Source organism: Anopheles moucheti, chromosome 2 (genome assembly GCF_943734755.1).
Source record: "Anopheles moucheti chromosome 2, idAnoMoucSN_F20_07, whole genome shotgun sequence".
Taxonomy (NCBI): Eukaryota; Metazoa; Arthropoda; class Insecta; order Diptera; family Culicidae; genus Anopheles; species Anopheles moucheti.
The window spans coordinates 55,472,940-55,490,547 of NC_069140.1; the positions used below are offsets into that span (position 1 = coordinate 55,472,940).

Below are 17,608 nucleotides of genomic sequence, written 5' to 3' on the forward strand. Positions count from 1 at the left end.
GGTTTGCTTGGTCGTCGCTTTCTTCCACCGTGAAAGGACGCGCTAAAGTGTCTTGCGACGCGAATGTTTGGCAGGGGGAGGGGGCAAACAGGAACAGGCGGCGGATGTCGGGGCAATCCCGCTGGAAAGACCCGACAAAACGGAGAAAAAGGATAAAATGGAATATTTACGCCTTATTGTGTAATAAAAATCCTCTTTTCATTCATCTCTGCTCGGTTTAATCTTTCGTGCGCCACCGTGCTAGGGCACTGCATTGCTTGCGATTTCTTCCACACTCGCTGGCGCACTAAGGCACACACACACGCCTCTCCACCCCTTAGCCGATCACTTCCTGTCCGTGTTTTTGTGCACCTTCCGTTCTTCACTCCGTAAGGATTCTTGCTACCAGGCAGGGATGCCAACTATTTCTTCCTAGCTCACTTAGCACAGCTGCTGCGCCCGACCTCGTCGAACGGGAGCTACGGAATGGAAAAGAAAAAAAAACACAAAACGACTTACCCCACCGCTCGCGAGGTCGCGTCTGCTGCCATTTATGCCAACCCAGTCGTGAAGGATGTTTGTTCCTTATTGTTTCTTTTTTTACTCGCAAGCATCACTTCTTCCCGCTGGTTTCCCGCTTATGTGTAGTGGCTTTGAGCTGTTCGCTTTTATTGTGGCGCGTAAGGGCAGAAATGTGCACAGCACGAGATGGGATGGCACGGCGTGGCGCGATTGAGCGGTATGTGGCCAGATTCCTTCGCATGCCTAGCGTATCGTTCCGCGACAGTCTTTTGGCCCGCGCCCGCGGTATGACATTGCTGCTTAGCGTGGATAACGTTCGTTAGCTCGGGATAACAAAAAAAAGGAAAGCAGCATTAACCGTTTAGTGCGCAGTTTTGCAATGAATTGCGATAGCAAGAATCAGGTTGTATGATGATCTAATTTTATTTATCTGCTTCAACCTGTATGGGATGTTAATTATTTCATCACCATTCATCAGCATTTGAAAGTGGGTTCTTGCAAATATGGTCATGCTTAATAGGTTTATTCATTATACATACTTATCGTTTCACAGTATCACAGTATTACCTGTTATGGACATTCTTGTGCGAGCAAAACCTTTACTTTGTACTTAACCTAAGTTGAAATTGAGCTGCCTTGCCTAATAAATAGTACAGGCAGTCCCCGAGATACGCGGTTTTTGGAAATTTGACAGATGAGCTAGTTTATAGCACAAAATCTAAGCAAAAAGATAAAAAAATGGTCTAAAATACCTTTTTTTGTCACATAAAACATTTCTTTATAACTTATTTTAATGTATTCTTTCTTAAAATCGCCTGATTTGGTGTAAAAAATTAAGTGCATAGAAGGAAGTCGACTCTGTGACTTTGAAGTCGACTATGTGACTTTGAAGTCGACTTACGTGAAAATTCGAGTTAGGCGGATTTTTCCCGGATTATAGCGGTCCGCTATAATAGCGTATCTCGGGGACTGTCTGTACCTTTTTTAGTTTAAATTAATCAATGCCGAATAGGTAGAGTAATTATTAGAGCAATTGCTTACAGAGAATACATAAATAACATTGTAAAAATGCTAAATAATATAATAAAAGACATCTCAAGATAAACTCCATACCTCAGGAATGGCTCCTAACCTCAAATAAAATGCTTTTATCCATGCTTTACATACTTAATCCCCCGGCTGCTAGCCGCAGAAACTTATGCTCCAGCAATAGAATAGTTCAATCCGGTAATAGCTCCAGCGAGATGTTAAATTGTCATCAAACATCGGTAAACTCCCGGAGGATAACTAGCTGTTATGACCCCTCAAAATAGAACTCACTCCACTTCCGTCTCCAGCTTCCAGCTGCTTGTTGCTGGTTGCCACTGATTAACCATATACAAGTCGTCTTCTGCTGCCACCGCGCTTGCTGTTCCAACAGGGCGCCATAAAGTGTCACCAGAAACTTCATCAAAACACAAACGTACCGCCATCAGTGTACGATCATCACATCTTTATAAGATTCCGCTCCTGCCGCCCGTCCCGCAACAGTGTAAATGGGCAATTGGAGACCATACAGAGAGCAGCCCATGCGGTCCTACCCGCCGCGATGGGCTTTTTGGTGTTGGTGGTGGTGTAATACTATATCCTCCGCCAACAATCTCTATCGCTTCCGAAAAGTGTTTCGACGACCCACCGGCCTGCGGAACGAACCCTACCAAGGCTCATTGCCATCATATTTGACGCATCAAATTCGAAACAAGCAGTGAGCGGTGGTGTGGCTGGCTGACTCCTTGCAAATGTATGTATTTATGTATGTGCGCCTCCGGCATCGTACCGAACCAGCGTATCGTCACATGGGAAGACGAAGTTAGCAATGGTGATGATTTCACTTATATCGAGTGAGGACAGATCCCGCACGTATCGTAACATATTCTGTCCCGCCACGCATCCCTCGCTCTGGGGGTTTTTGGAGGGTGAGGCACGCTTTTGCTGACTCTGTCAGACGCCATTGATTTTATGGTTCCATCGAAAGGCGCCGGAAATGATACTACCGCCTTGGAACGGCGCTCGATGAAAATCCCACGGGTGATTTGCACGATAAGTACCATCAGGGTTTTGTGTCTAACGCGAGCGTAAAGAACCAGTGGATCTCGCTGGATACGACGACGGCTGTTATTAGGATGTGAATAATCATGCATACTCCCCCCAACGGTGCGTTATCAAAATCCGACAAGCATTTTCCTGATTTTTTTTTTTTTGATCAGCAAAACATCCATAAATGCTTTAAACAAACCAAAGTTTAATCGAAGAAAAAAAAACTTCGATTTGAGTATTGGTAACATATCTTTAACGTATCTTAGCAACCCGTGCGTGTCTGAACGGTAATGGTTGCGGAAAACAACTTCACCCTCTCCACGGTTGCAGTGCCCGTTGATCAAGAGCAAATTTGTAAAACTTTTCCACTTTTCGCACCGAAATCATCTCCCCCAAAGAAACCTTTGCCATGACAGGGTTGGCTCCCATGCCCAGAAGGTACAGCTGACGATCAACCGCGACTTAACTAAAGTCTCGTAATCTTCCCCGTTTACCCGTCCAAGTAGGCTGCGATGGCTAAGTGGAAGGGAGAAATTTTATGTAAATGAAACTCGTGCAGCGTGGCGAAGTTGCCGGATGAGGAGTTTATTCGTGTGGAAATTATTCGGGAGCCACTGGCAGGAGCAGCGTGTCGCCCCGTGAGGAGTTTTGCCCGTGTTTTCAACGTTACTGTTGTGTGCCGTTTACTGCTTAGTAGTACTGTGAGGGTGGAGTGAGCGTGTGGTGGGAGCTTTTTAATTTGGACTTTATATATGTCCCGTAAACACTCCCCCCCCCCCCCCCCCCCCCCTGATTTCGGTAGGGTAATCTGGCCGAAATTAATTTGTAATGCGTGATTAGGTGTAAATTGGTTCGGAGGGATTTACTACCGTGTCGTATACACATTGCCATCGTCGTCACTGGCGATGTCACAACGAAGAAGCATCATCATCAGCTGGATTGCACGCATCGTTCGGTATTGCTCGCTGCTCTGTGGCGCAGTATCTTGAATGGCGTCGAAGCCCCCCAAACCATTGCCACGGATTGGCAAGTAATTAACCACCAGATTAGTGACACCTTTTACATGCTACTGCGTGGTAATGGAAGCATAGTCTCTCACTCTCTCTCACACACACTCTCCCTCTCTCACTGATAGCATCATTAAGGATCGTTTTCGCCCGAGAGTCAATCGGTGTAATGGGAGTTTATCGTTTGATTTAGCTGTTGCCAGGTGTATTAACTTATCTCCTTTGGATGTCATTTGGAATATGAAGCATCACAATATTACGGGTTTTTATCAGTTATCAGTTTTATTTATTTATTTTATTGTTAGTTTTTAGTTTATTTTTTTAGTTATTTATTTTGTAATTTATTTTATTTTTTTATCATTTATAATTAGCTATACATAACGATTTTTTAATGTATTTATTTCAGTTTATTTCCAACTATGCTGCTGTAATTAGTAAATGAGAAGATAGTAAAAGAAATACAAAATAATTATGTAAAAACAACAAAACTAATAAACAAAACACAATTACCATAAATCGGTAATTCATATTATTTGGTTTCAATTTCGTTTGTCGCCAGGGACAAGCCAACCCCAAACCCCTCCCACCCCCTCGTTTCCTTCGGGTGGGACGGGGCAATGTTTATTTTATTATTATTTTTTGCCATTGAGGGTTATAAAATATTCATCATCAGTATAACCTCGACATCGTTGTTCACCGGCATGGCAGGTGAATCCGATTTACACGGTGAAAGATTAACTAACTGCTGGCGGGTGGGTTTGTTTTATTTTTTGTTCAACTCCCAAAAAAGGTATGTTCCTTTGCCCCACAGTTCTTGGTTGCTCCGGGGCAACGATTCATTGCCTTTTTAACACCCTTTTTTTTTCTTTGGCCGTTGTTTTTATTCTCCTGTTTTTTTTTGTCGGTGACGTAATCAGAGTCCCTCCGGCGAAGAAGAAGGTAACTTTAGCGCGGGACATGTCGCCGAGTGTTGCCGGTTTTTTTTTCTCCTCGCTCGCACTCGAATCAACCCTCCGCGACGGTGTGGCAATTTATCGCAAAACTGGATTAATATCATTTTTATTGGGCTTAAATTACTGCGCTGTTCATGCGAAAAGAAACCTTACCCCCGGCCCGATCGGGTGCAAAACGGATCGCAATCCGGAGGATCCCATCATCGCCGACAAACCGTAAAATTTACTCACTCCCGTTGGTTGGAAGGAAAGGTGTAAAGGCACAACACACCGTGACAGGTCCAAGCGTGTACTTTTATTGCGTTTCAATTTTTTCCGTCCCTAATGACCCGGGGTGAACTCCTGGAATGTGTGAACTTTGCAGAGCAAATGGTTTACCAGGAGTGAATTTATGGTAAAATCAGTGAACAAGGACAAAAATCACAGCATTGTGTGCTGGTCGCGAAGACTTCCCCTATTGGCCGGAGCACCCTTACCCGTAAAATGTCTTGAGCTACGTGCGTAACAACATGCGTTTTTATCTGGGGTTGAAAACTTGTACGCTTTATTCCATTTCACGCCCCACTGCCTTCCGGGAGGGCTGAAGCGACGCGCTGTAGCATAATCCTCGCAAACACAAAACCCCTGCCGAACTTCGGCGTTGTGTCATGCGGGAAAGAAGTTCGCGGTTCCTACCGCAATCACGTACCGCAACCCCTCGCAAGATGTTCTACTCCAGGGCACAAACCAGTTGGGGTATACGAATTCTATACGTTCAACAACGTGTTAGTCTTGTTGCATAGGGAAGCGAGCGGTCGAATAGCTTCCACCGTGACACGGTGGAAAACGTAAAGTGTCTATATTTGGACATTTGGAACACCCTTCGGGCTTAACTCAATTATCGTGAGATTTCTTACTTCACACAACGACGACAACGATGAGGAGACTGCGATGATTTCTAGGCAGATGATTTTCCCCTCGGGTATAGCTGGCATCACCATCTCATCTTCAGGATTGAAGTTGAGTTTTTTAAGCTACTTTCATTGCCATTCGTTGTCAAAATGTTTAAGGATTAACAGAACGATAGAAAACCATTTGCTGCAACAGAATTGCAAAGATTTGATAGTTAATTGATAAATAGCTTTAGTTTAATTTCGATTCTATTCCATTTTATTGTATTTTTTGTCTTCAATTATTATATCCTATCCGGACCAATCCCTCGTACGCACAGGACGGACTATCCGGCACCGAGGAAATAAAGTCACAGAAAGACAGAAATGAAAGAAGAAGAAGAAATGTCCATAAAAACAATTTTATGTATTTTGTTTAAATTTTTGTTCTATTCAAACTGTAGTTATGGCTTAGTCCTAATAGTGCTCACGTCACGGATGTAAAAATCACATAAACACACTAATATCAGCCAGTGAGAGCTCACTGCTAATGGAGTTTTACATCATTTTTTTACGACAAACTCATGCTGCGCGATAGTGATAGTGCAAACATGCGATCATTTCATGCTGCTTCCTTTGCTTCCGGGCGAAGACGAAAAAAAAATATAGCACAGCCAGAATAACAACACTTCGCAGCAGTAGCAAAGCCTACTATGTACAGCAGAACACCAAATTTTCCATCCGAGAGTGCCCAAGCTCAGACTCAAAAACAACCCTTGTCAATCGGAACCGTAACGAACGCATGTGACACATCAACTTCCTCGAGCAAACCACAATCACAACGGCAAACGACAGCGAACGAGTCGGAACGGAGACAAACTCACGAAACAAAAATAACCAAAAAACATCCTTGCGGTGCATATCAGCAACAGCACAAAATGCTACAGAACAATGAATGTTGTGTCCACCCCCCGCTCATCAGAATTCAACAGTCTTTTTCCCCTTTTTCCTACAGCAAGAAATAAAACCTCATGGTGGGTGAGTTAAGTCAAAAGGACACCCATCAAAGGAGCCCATCGAAAATTCATTCGTTCCCGATGTCACATCCTTCACCGTGGGGATGTTCTTTCTGCGTTTACATTTAAAAAAGAGAAAACAAACACTTGGCCGTTTGGAAAGTGTTTTGGGCAGTTGTAACAGTAAGGCGAACAAAATAGCGTCATCACCGGTCAAGCTTCTTTCCGGCTACCGGTCGTGGTCAATTTTGCAAAACAATTTTATTTATCATTCTTAGTTAATCTTTTTGGTAGAAAAGTATATTGTAATTGGGCATTCGGAATGGTTAATATGTTGTTGTTTTTTTTTTTGTTATTACAGTCCTATTTAGGAACATTTTACTCAACGATATTCATATCCTATCACCGATGGGGTTATGTATGAATAATCATTTAATTAAAAATAAATAGTCCGATAATAAATCTCACCAGCGTAATGAACAAGCGCGCCACTGGCACTGTTATGAATATATAATATAGGGTGAGCCTATGGAACAGATTTTACGCCGCATTACGTGACCGGCGAACCAGTGAAACCCCTTTTTTCTTACCGAAGCATCGAAAGGCCCGCTTTAGGTTAAGCAGTCGAATTTGAATATTAATAGAATTAGAATGTTTAATGCGATTTGTACACCGGACCGAACACGTAAAGCGAAATTTTGTGTGTGTATACTTGTAATTCACCTCAAGCGTAGTGAATCTGGTCGTTAGTTCTATTACTTATAAATAAACAGCGTTTTAAAAACTCATTTCCGGCGTTTATAATTTACACGTTATACGCTCCACGAACCGCATGTTGATCGATGTCTTTCCCATCTTCGTTACAGGTTACTATCAACCGGCTGGTCCGCTGATATCGCCTCATCTACTTGGCCAACCACCGTCCCAGCACGGTCCGAAAAGCGGTCCGGATGGCGAACCGCTGCTACAGAGTCCACAGCAACCGCCCGCGTCTTCCACAGCCGACAGTACGGACAGCGACGTCCTGCTGACAGGTACGCCCGGACGCCCCGCCAACGACCACCCGATGGGCTTCCATCCACTGCGCCCGAGGGCTGCAGTCGCCGTAGCAGCCGCAGCCGCAGCCGCTGATGATGCAGATCGTTATTTTCGTTCCATCTTTCCAGGTGGTGGAGTCGACCTAGGGCATCGCTCCCAACCGTACGGTGCATCCCGTTATGGTCCAGCCCCCGGTAGTGGTGGTCCACCCGGTAATCTCTACCCCCGACCGATGCAGATGCACTGTCCACCGACGTATTTGTCGCCCGGTTACTACACACCGTCCCCGTACGGTCCGCAACCACCTCCACCCCATGGGCCACCGCCGGAGATGTACTACACGCACGCCTATCCGGCCCATTTCTACCCAAAGTTTGCACCGCCGTACTATCCGACATCCCGACGGTACTACGCCGGGCCGGGACCCGGTCCCGAGCATCACCTGTACGAACAGGCACCACCACCCAGCAGTGCACAAGGGCCGCCAGGACCGCCACCCCCACCATCCGGGGCGCAACTCGTACCTGCTGGACCGCAAGGTCCCCAGCATCTGGATCACTATCCGTACGCGCCGTATCCAGGTTACGGTAGTCCCGGGCCGGGCTCCGGTGGCCAGTGTTATCCGCGCAACCTGCAACACCCGCCGCCTCCTCCGCCTGCGTATATGGGTAAGCCAATGTATGACAGCGAACTCATCTCTCACCATCTCGCTTCCGAGTACGTCACCAAGTGCAAACCATTTCAAATCCTTGTGTCTGTGTGTGTCTGAATCACCATACGTGCCGATTCCTTTTTGCATGATGTGACATTTTGTTTGATCGGTAATGGTAGAAATGTTTTTTTAGTATTTTAATTTAAAGCTATTTTTCAACATACTTTATATTTTTATCATTTTTCTAACGTACTTTTTACCAGTTTTGTTGACGTGTTCTACGTGTGTGGCTTTGTCTGTAATTAGCTACGAAAAAACAAACTCCAAGATCATGCACAATTAGAGTAATTGTTACTTCCATTGGGAGTATCCAATTGGGACTTCAATTCCAAGTTTGCCCAATTTCAAGATTTTGAATATTCCATTAACTGTTCACCCTCAATACCATCCCAACATCAAGTATATCGTAAGAAACCTGCAATACTCAATGTACTTGTATGCGCTTTCTTTACTTTACTTTAACTAAATTTGGATCTTCTTGTCCTTTTTTTGTTATCAAATAGATGCGCATTACACAACCAATTGCCCATGTCCGATGCAGTGTCCAAAAAACGTCAATGCTGGGTCCCTTATTGGTATCAAGGCCAGTAAGGGCCCAGTAGCCACAAACAACCATCTCGTACAAAATCAGCCGGGCGCACGGATTAGCACGACCGAACCAATCACGATTTCGTCGAGCTCCTCTTCGGCGTCGTCCTCCTCGTCACCGACGCCAGTCGATTCGCCCGTCACTACCTCGGCAATTACCACCACCTCCGTTAGACAGACTTTGGCCGATGCCGAATCATCACCGAACGCAGCCTCCAAGCAGCAACCCCATCCGTCACACGGTTATCATGGTCATCACCATCACGGCACTGCGCTGCAGATGGAAATGCATCCACAGGGAGCGCCAACGCACCATCCACACACGTATCCCTACCACTTCCATCATCACCATCCCGCCGGTCCGCTGCATCACCCGCAGCATGGACCGATCCAGACGGACGCAGCCGAAAAGACCGCGGTGACGGCAACGTCCACCTCTGCAATGACTACGCTGAGCTCCTCTGCGAAGCATGCACCCGGCGTGGTGACAACGGCCACCACAGGAACCGACACGGATAAAATGTACTGCAAAACGGAGCTGCCAATTAAGCCGGAATCCGTAACGGAACTTCTTTCGACACCAATGCACTATGGTAGCCCGTACCATCATCCTTACCACCATCCGATCGGGTATTACCACCATGCAAAGCTGAGCGACCTCAACGAGGAACAACACGGTACACTGACACCGCCATATTCGATATCGGGCAAGATGAAACTGCTCGAAACTCCCGAGATGAGCCCCGTCCGTGTGTCAACCGTACTAAACGCTGCACCGGCCGTACTGTCCGGCGAAATGCTACAGCCTTCGCGTAAAGCAACGGAATGCGGTGACAAAGCACACTGCACACTGGACGAGGACAAGTTAACAAGCCTGCCGGTGTCGGCTGCGATCGTGAAGCAGGAAATCGAAGAATTCAAGCTACTGGAACCGCTCGACGGTACGGTATGCAAGAAGGAAGACTTCGAGGAGACGGGCCCCGCAATGACGCCGGATCTGTTGGATGAGGCGATTGTGATTAAGAAGGATCGCGATGAGATAAAACCAATCACCAGAACGGCCTGTCACCATCATCACCATTTGCAACAGATGCACGTTGCCGCGCATCTACCGCACCACCTACATCACCACAGTGCCAGTACAAATCTCTTGCATGGGACGCCACAGCATCATCATCTACAGACGCATTATAGCATGCAGCGTCAGCAGCAGCAACCTTTAATTACCGGCCTGCTGGTGGAGAAGGATGATGTGGAAACCGATGCCAAACTACCTCCGGATAGCAAGAGTTTGCTCACCGAGCTCGTCCTGACTACGGAAGCGTCTATGGTGGAGCCACCGAAAACGACGCAATCTATACTTACATCACCTTCGGCAACAGAGGCAGCGATAGCGCTGTCGACCAAATCATCAGTAGTGGACGCGTCGGCAAAGACGGACGTAACAAACGACATCTCTAATAGTTCTAGCCAGCAACCAAGGGGCAACAGTAGTGATAATAGTTTTAGTCTTAGTGATAGCCTAACCCCTAGTGTCGCTGGCGCTCCCGAACATCTGAGCTCAATATCAAAGAACGGTGTAAAAGTACAATCATCACATGACAGCAGTGCAGGCAGCCTAGATCCTCCCTCGCCGGTACCGATACCGGCCTCCACCGTCAAACGGAGACCGCTGCTGGTGGCATGCAAAAAGGCAACACCTAAGCATTCACCCCCAAATAGCTATAAGAATCTGATCAAACGTACAAATGGCCTGGAGGGTGAGGATGGACACCAGCCGCAATGTCCGGAACCGGTAGAACTAAGCGAAGAAGAGGAAGAAGAGGATGAGGAAGAAGACGAAGAGGAGGAGGAGGATAATTACGAAGAGGAAGAGGACGAAGATGCGTTGCAGGACGAACAGATGAAGGACGTGGAGGATATCGAACTCCAGGAGCAGCGTAAGGTCGAAATAGAGAAGTGTACAACTCGGCAACTGGAACCTCTAACGTCCGCAAGAAGTCGCAAACAATCCGCCAAGAAACGACTACTAGTCCAGCGGAAGCTATCAACCGAGCGCAAAAGAAAGGGATGCAAAAGAAGTCTGGCTCGATCATCGGGAACGGCGCACAACAAACTGCACCGCAACCAGTTATGTTCGGAATCGAAAAAATTGTCTGTGCCTACATTAGTAAGTCCGGAACGGGCACGATCAGTGAGACGATATTATCGCGTGTTCCGTTCCAGCATCGAGTCACTGAAGCGTTTGCCTCCGTCAATGCGTAAGCGGTTATTGCGTCGCTCTAACATCACGCTCCTTCCGTTGCGTCGAAGTGCCCACAAACGGTCACAATGCAAATCACAACGATTGTCACCGGCAACGATCAACGAAGGGAGTGACAGGGTCCGTCAGGCTGATGATCAACATTTACCAACGGTTTGTGGAAACGGTAATGACATCAACAAGGGTGGACATAAGCTGCCAAACAAATCAGAACAGTACCCTTCGAAGGAACTGTTGGTGTGTGAAGAAGCAAATGGTGATACCGTTAATGAAATCACTGAAACAGTACCGAAAGCGTTAGCTATTAATGCAATGAGACAACCGCTTTCAAACGTCGATCGTACAATTGATCTCGTTGCCAAAGGATACTTTTCCGAACCGGAAATACTAAACGGTACCGAACTGCAAGCCCACTCTCGGGCTTGGTTGAAGAAACTGAAACAACAACAAGAAGGTCGTTCACATTCAGAACAGAGCCGTGGAGCTGGGGTTCGCGATCAAAACGGTGAAGGTAACAGTACGAAAAGGTGTAAAACCAAGTGCTCTTCTTTGGTTCTAGATGCTCCCATTACTAAAGACAAAAAAACAAAATCTAAACAATCAAAACATACACCCGCGGTGGCAGAGTTAGAGGCTGACTTGAGCGCGGAAAATACAGTCGAATGCAAAGAAAGTAAGAGCAAAAAGAAGGCAACCGCCAAAGAACGCAAGAAGGATCAATCTAGCAGGAAAAGAAAACAGAAGGAACTAAACGAAGATAACGATGATTCTCACGCACGCAAACGGAACAATTTGGAATTGGTTAAATCAGACGAATCTTTGTACCAGCGAGCTACATCGACACCAATCTCCGTTCCCGGTGGTGAGGTGTCCCTAGTGTTGGGCCAAGATGATCGCGAGGAAGATGGTCGCAAGGGATGCCCCGTTGTGTTTGATGACAGTGTCGTTACACTGATGGATCAATCCTCCGTGATGGATGATCGCGAAACAGACTTCGATGACGCGGCGACGATGTTGGTGGAAGACGATGTAGCCAGTGTCGATACGAACGTTCTGGTGAATCGGCATAATAATAACAACAACAACAGTGCCGTTACGGATAAGAACAACCTCAACCAGGAGCAGCAACGGATTGCAACGGATCAGCTAGTTCTGGCCGCACCTATGCAAGCAATCATCGCGGAAGGTAAGGAAGGTAGTGAGCTTGAACCTCCGGAGGGTATGGAACCGTTTATGGAGGACGAGCCACTGGAAGAAGAGGAAGTGCACGCAAATGTGCAGCTAGCCGGTTCGAACCATTTATCCGAAGTGGTGCATCCTTCGGTAGCGTTACAACCGCAACAATGTCCTCCAACGAAATCATCCTTTGGAGACCAGGCAGCGTTCAGCGTGAACTACGATGATGACTACGAGGACCTGGAAGAGGAGGAACTTATGCCAAAGCGGGGCTCAAGCCGTACCATCAAGCGACGGCGTTCTCGATCGAAGACAAAGTCGAAAAAATTCAGCACGAAGAAACGGCATCGCCCGTCCACGCACCGGACGATGGCAGCTGAGCTGGAGGAGCTGATTGTGCCAAAAAAATGCACCTCTATTCCGCGTTGGAGCAATGGTTGGACCTGGGAGGGTCAGCCGTTCCAAGGGAAAGTATTTTTGAACGTGAGTATTCGTGTATAATTCAGATTGCTCGGATCGATTTTTAAGTTAATGCAACGATTCTTATCTCTTCCCTTGCAGAGTGATGATCCGCCGGTACTGCGCACATGTTATCCGGCGATGCGACATTCCGTTGGGGACATAATCAAACCGCGTGACTGCGTACTGCTAAAGGCTGGTAGTAAACGTGCGGAGTTGCCATACGTCGCCAAGGTGGCCCACCTATGGGAAAATCCCGATGATGGTAAGTTCTGCGGGAATTTCGTAGTAAATGCATCATGGGTTAATCTTTTAACTAATTTTGCTTTAAAATTCGTAGGAGAAATGATGATGTCTTTGCTGTGGTATTATCGACCGGAACACACCGAGCAAGGCCGTCAGCGTACTGATGGTCCGGACGAAGTGTTCGCCTCCCGCCACAAGGATCATAACAGCGTGGCGTGCATTGAAGACAAATGCTATGTGCTAACGTTTAGTGAGTACTGCAGGTAAGAAGGGAACCAAATATTCCGAGCAATCAAAAAACGTTTTAATTCTTCGTCGGAATATGATGAATTCATTACATGCAATTTCATCCGTTACAGATTTCGACGACAGCTAAAAGGGTATGAGGAAAACATCGAGGAACAGCCATCGATTGTGCCTCCTCTAAGGCGCGAAAACCCTCGCCTTCCGCCACCGATCGTTTCGCCTGAGCTGGTTATGTACTGCCAGCGGGTGTACGAATTCCGCCAGAAGCGGCTCCTGAAATCCACCTCCTAGTGAAGGTGGGAGAGTGTGCAGCGAAGTCAGGCTAAGAGCACGACGAGGAGTAACGTCGGTGCGGTTCCCAAAGCCATTTCCGGAGCGAGTACCGACTAACGATTCCCGTTGCCAAGCATCCACACGCATATGCTGTACACCTAGCGGCAAATGATTAGACAACAACTACATATCCTGGATTCGTGTGTGCACATTGGATCCAGCTGATCCATATCTCTGGTCTAGTCCTGAACGCGCAGATACCTTTACTGCATCCGGTAGTGTTGGTATGCTCGTATTTTGTTTTGCGGAAGCGCAAGTCATTCATCGGCGCTCGCTGAATGCTTATCTTATCATCCGTATTTCAAATGTGTATTATTTTGTATTCGTCAAGTTCGTAGATTAAACGAACCGTGTTGGCGGTCTACGCCAGACCTTTTACTTTAGACACATGTTTCCAAAAGTTTTGTTGCTTAGTTTGGTGATTTGTTAGTAATTTTATTTGTACATATACAACAGCTACAAACCTAGTGTGTCTTTACCGTACAATTTAATTGTATTACTAACTAAGCTGTCCCAGTATGCGTAAATTATGAAACTTTAGTTTGATAAGATCCTTGAAATGTTCCACGTTTTATCCCAGTGCGCGGTTAGTTTGTTTACGGGGAACATTAACGAGCGTCTGGTCACGTTACTAATAAAGGATGGGCAGTGAGACAAACATATTTACCAGACAATCTCGCATACTAACGGAGAAGGACCCCGAAATAAACCCCGTCGTCAGTCATATAATCTAAGGCCAGAGCCAAACTGAGCCGATATCGAAATGACAACGACATCTGCTCGATGTTGTAACCCCTCGTGTTACCGTACGACAAGACGCATTTGTCCAAACTGAATTTGCGAAATTGCATTTGATATTCAATGTTATACGCCGTGGCAGCCAATTCTTACGAGGGAATATTCAAGACAAACAACACTATACGACAGTGTTTATTGTATCAAGGTTTGTCAAATCAAATTTGAAACAATAACGTACACTAACTAAACTGTAGATGGATGATGATAATGGAAGTTGACGAAAGATATAATAGGTATACAAACATTATTAAAAAAAAACATATTATATATGATTATATACATACAACATTATATATATACAAACTGTAATGTAGAGGAAACAACAACACAAGCTAAGTGTAAGAAACTAATTGTTATTAAGACAGGTTAAGCGTATACAGTACCTTATTATTTAACTGACTTGTATCGTAAGACAGCAATGGAGCATAGCTTTTACTGACTGAAATGATGAATGCCGTTGATACACATTAGACAAACAAAATCATCGGAACATACTGCTTAATCAACCAGAGAATGGGTAGCAGCATACGGCGTCTGAAACTAAACGCTGTAACAGAAACACTGTCAGTAAAAAGCCTCAATTAACATTCTTCCCCACGTTAGTAATGCGTTTTGTGAGTCTAAATGGCAAAATACGCTGCAATTGAATTAATGGCAAACAAAAATTTTACTAAACCAGACTATTGTCGGTCGCGGTAACCGATTTGTTAAAGTTCTTTTCTGTCTGCCCAGACAAAGGTGGTGTGTGTTTTTCAAGAACTGCAAACTTTTTTTCCCCAACAAACAACTACTGTGTGTTGATCGTCGTGCGCTATCATGGAAAATGTACAATGCCACAGTCAAAATAAATTCTTTCTGATAGTTTTCATTTCGATACGTTTGGTGCGATTTTCTGATAATTTTATTTAATCGTTTAACCATTACATTTTTTTACTCCAGAAACCGTACGCGTTTATTGATGCAAAGCACTGCTTGAAAGAATACAGACATCTGATATACTGTTTTACCGATTCACCCGTTGCACCATCGCCGCAGAACATTAATATTTAATACAAATCGTACGGGACACAAAAGTATAACTGAATCAAAATGAGAGCAAATCCGATACCTACAACTTATTACAAGACGTGGAAATAAAGCAAACATGGAATAAAACAAAAACGTGCAACAAAAGAAAAACAGACAACTAACCATACCAAATCAATATTATACAAAATTTTAACGCATAAGAAACGTAACATTAGGAAAATTGATCGGTTTGTTGTTAATTTAAGGCAGTTCGTGAGAAAATGTAACTGTAGACGATTGAATACACGCCCGCGTCGGAAGATTAACAGTGAAATATTCTTTCCATTAACCAGGCATAGTGCATACACAATGGTACGGGAGCGTAACTGGTAGGATGTTTTAGTATCTAGAACGGTATATTTAATCTATCGGCTGAATAGTTTACTTTGATGCAGGATGAATCAATGCCAGAACAATGGGTAGTAAGCCTTTTTAAGAAAAGCACTTGAACTTTTGAACAAGTACAGGAAGTACAGGAAAACGGGCATTTCAGTTAGGATACGTGCAGTTCTAGCTTAGCCAGGAACCCGCTCGTGAGAAGACATTTAAAACTCATTTCACATTACAACCGATCGGAGTAGTATGTGTTCTCGCCTTTTTTGTAGTGCTGTTTTAACTACCGTTCGCCGATACTGGGATAAGCGTCGGGAGGGTACGATGGTAACAATTTACTACTCTAAGTACACACCTAGCTCCTACGTGAACGAATCAGGAAGAAAATAAAATAAAACACAAAATAATCATTACACACGGTTTCTAATTTGTGACCCTGTCCAACTATTATACGTATTTACTTACAGAAGAACATCGATTATGCGGGGTCCAATTAACTGACCAATTATACCACACTATGGCGCCATCGTCTGTCCGGTTTTTATGTGGAATACATCATCGCCATCACCCGTCTCAATTTTGCAGTATCTCTTCTGTCCATTTCAAAGACCTAAATATATTTTTTACGGGCGGGGTTGTTCGGTGTCATTCTCACGACATGACCAGCTCCATCGTACCGCTCGTGGAGCTCATCGTTCCACACATACGGGACCAACAATCATGCTAAGAAACGCTCTTTCGCTAGATTGAATAGTAGACAAGCCAGACAAGCTAGACTTTGCTTGGCGCAAACCTTGTATCCACCATCTCCTGGAATGTAACGTCCTGGAATGTAATATGCAGTCTTTTGAAGTGAATGAAAAGAAGGAAAGAGTAAAGTTCCAGATGTTCCACTCCATCTTCTCCTAGAATTATCGCGTGAAGAAAATCTGATAAGTGATTGATTTACCGTTTCTGATTCCTCGCTGATAATTTCAAACACACTTCTACGAATGGAACAAGTCCATCTTGTAGTTTTAGCGAGAATTTATTTGAGGCGATGTTCAACTACAAAATAGTCCTGTATTTCCTGCACATTAACTTATCTTTCTATTTGTATATGAGTGGCTTATGCTAAGATCCACTCTCCTGTACCTCCGCAGTATTTCGATTAATCTCTCGATCTAGTTCTGTATCTCCATTCTTTTGCCTACAATGCAAGTAGCAGTAGTCTGATGTCGACATAATTCATAAAATTTCGTAGCCCATTAAGAACACAATTATGTCTGTTCCTATTCTGTAAAAAAAAATAATTTTCAGCTATTGATCATATGTAAGTGATAAATGTGAACATTATCTTAAAACTACAGCACAGATTTCGTTTCTGGGACCCACGAACAATTGTCAAAATTCAAACGGCTAAAAATTCAAACCATGTTCGAAAATCCACAACACCGTTGTGACATTTCATGGTTCAATTTCGAAAACATGGCTACCCGAGTTTTCTTTGTGCTTGTGTGCGTCACAAACGTCAGAACGCCAATTGAACAGAAAAATACATTTTTGTGAAAAATAGGAAATAATTCTTCGTGTTCGGTGTGTGGTGCGTGTTTGCCATCAGGAAAAAAGTGCTTGCTAGAACGTGCGAATTCTATTTCACATCAAAAGTTGAGCTAAAGTGTGTATCTTTGGGTGAATGTGTTTTTTTTTTTCGAGAAACAAATAAAACGGAAAGCAATCTAAATGCGAGATTCAATCGGTGCTGCCCTTTTGCTCGCTACCAACAGCAAAGTCTTAGCAAAGGGAGAACTTGCACGCATCACAAAAGGGAATCAATTAGCTTCGTTTGCGGTGCTTCAACAACGAGGGACTTGAAAGATTCTCAACAAATCGCTAGAGATGTCAGCAGCATGCGCTACCAGGGCCGATAATTTCCCACAACCTAAA

General features: G+C 44.8%; 1 protein-coding gene across 1 annotated transcript in view; it reads left to right on the forward strand.

Annotated features, from left to right (window-relative positions):
• LOC128310394 (uncharacterized) overlaps positions 1-15,164 on the forward strand; it is a 48,432-nt gene extending 33,268 nt beyond the window's left edge. The window contains exons 2-6 of the mRNA XM_053047023.1: positions 7,289-8,128; positions 8,676-12,682; positions 12,761-12,923; positions 12,999-13,167; positions 13,264-15,164. Of these exons, the coding sequence (XP_052902983.1) occupies positions 7,289-8,128; positions 8,676-12,682; positions 12,761-12,923; positions 12,999-13,167; positions 13,264-13,441 (5,357 nt within the window). The 3' untranslated portion in view covers positions 13,442-15,164. The remainder of the gene's footprint in view (positions 1-7,288; positions 8,129-8,675; positions 12,683-12,760; positions 12,924-12,998; positions 13,168-13,263) is intronic.
• The last annotated feature ends 2,444 nt before the right edge of the window (positions 15,165-17,608 follow it).